This window comes from Chenopodium album, chromosome 26 (genome assembly GCF_948465745.1).
Source record: "Chenopodium album chromosome 26, dcCheAlbu1.1, whole genome shotgun sequence".
Lineage (NCBI taxonomy): Eukaryota > Viridiplantae > Streptophyta > Magnoliopsida > Caryophyllales > Amaranthaceae > Chenopodium > Chenopodium album.
Window position 1 is genome coordinate 33,115,910 of NC_137859.1, and position 1,799 is coordinate 33,117,708.

The 1,799-nt window shown below is 40.2% G+C and overlaps 1 protein-coding gene across 1 annotated transcript; it reads right to left on the reverse strand.

Annotated features, from left to right (window-relative positions):
• Positions 1–479: 479 nt before the first annotated feature.
• Positions 480–1,175, reverse strand: LOC145617056 (uncharacterized). The gene is made up of 2 exons (XM_081671756.1): positions 800–1,175; positions 480–745 (listed from the first exon to the last, which is right to left on the reverse strand). Exons 1-2 carry the CDS (start codon positions 1,173–1,175, stop codon positions 480–482), a joined length of 642 nt encoding a protein of 213 aa, XP_081527882.1.
• Positions 1,176–1,799: the final 624 nt, after the last annotated feature.

Genomic DNA, 1,799 nt, shown 5'->3' on the forward strand with positions numbered 1-1,799 from the left:
CTTATGACTTGAGCCCATTATGAAGGAAGCTCCAACATTTTTTTTCTTAAAAAAGATGTTGTTGAAGTGCCTTCTTATGGTTGTTAATATGGTTAATGAAATCCCATCTGATGGAATCTAGTGCACATTGACCCTAACCCAAATGCAAAGTTTGAGTTCATGTTCAAATATCCATTTCATATTAGCAAAAAATTGTAGCTTTTACAAAAGCACAAATATGTGTGCACTACCTTGTCATGACTGCATACCTACTGTATTTAACATAAGACACCTAACCATTACAAAACAAACAAAAAACCTAGTTTTAGTGTAAATGGTTATGTGTGGCAGTCTCTGATCTTCAATCTGTTCTAACTTGTGTGTTCCTTTCCAAAATGTTGTTAGTTACTTACAAAAAGTTGTGTGTAGTCCCCACTTCTGTCTTCAACACCTACTTACTTCTCTTGTCATCAATCTGCATCTACTTCCATATCTTCATTCTATGGCTGAGCCCCTGTAGTTGGCACAAACAGAGTGTTTAGGTATTCCACTGTCTCTGCAATCAGGGCCCTGTCTACCTTCAATATGTCTTCCAAAGTCCCCTCCCTGTGTTGTCTTGCCTTTCCCATGTGTGGTGGATTGAAGTTGTTGCCACCTTGTTTCTCCAACACCTTAATCATGCAAGATTGTAGTGTGATCCAAGTGTACCTGTTAAGTGTTGGATCAAACATGTCAAATGCCTCAGCCACCTTCTCAATTAGCTCATCTACATTAGTTGGGAATGACTGGTACTGTATGGACTATATAGCCTTGAATAAACCTAGGTCCAACACATTAAGGTTTGGGGATTGGGCTGGTTGGAACACAAACTGAATATTAAACCCATTTGCTTGAGTGGCAGCCAAAAACTCTTCATCTTTTGGAACTTGATGTGGCCTAGCATTGTCCCACTGTATGATTATGTTTTTGGACAACTGAGCTGGCCATTCTGCATGTATTGTTGGGATAATTTTATCCAAAATCATGTCCCTAATTGCATCTTTGTTGACACTCTGAATGGCCTTGGTTTCCATTGTGTCTGCCTCTCTGTTTTTGGTTTTCTTCTTGGCCCTTTCATGCTTGACAAAAGGGAACAACCCATACTTGCCTGAGTGAAGCAGAGTCCCATCTTCTGCATACAATGGTTTACCTACCATTCCCATGAGCATAGCCTTGAGTTTAAACCTTTTTTATTGTTGTGCTCTGTATGGAACCTCCTCATTTGGTGTGAGATAAAATGTCCTTGTCTCTGGGTTCAAGTAGAACCACTTCTCATCAATATGGATGTAGTGTTGCATATCCATGAATGAAGGGTCTCCCTCACTTGGAACTGGATCTATGTGCTTTAGAACCCACTTGAGCCTTGCAATTTTGTGGTTGTTTGTTAGTGCAGGGTGGTTGGTTGCTGATACTGCCCTAAGTCTGCCTTTTTTTTTAATTTGTGAATGAGCACATGACTCACATTCAGAGCTGCACCATAGCTTTTGTTTGTGGTTCTCTTGTACAGTGGCACAGACATTAGCCACTCATCTGAGTACTCAGTTGGCTTTCTTCCTGTTTTGCCCAATTTCTTGGTTCTTACATCTACTGCTTCTCCTAGTTGCATGTGTTTCTTGATTTCTTTTAGCCACCTACTTGTTGTAGACCTGTGCACATGATGTTTCTTTGCCAAAGAGGTGAGCATTCCTCTTGGGAGTGTGTCACCTTCTGATAAGTCTATTTTATATATATATTTATTCCCCGTCCCATGGTCATATTTGTGCTTATTTGAGCTCTACGGA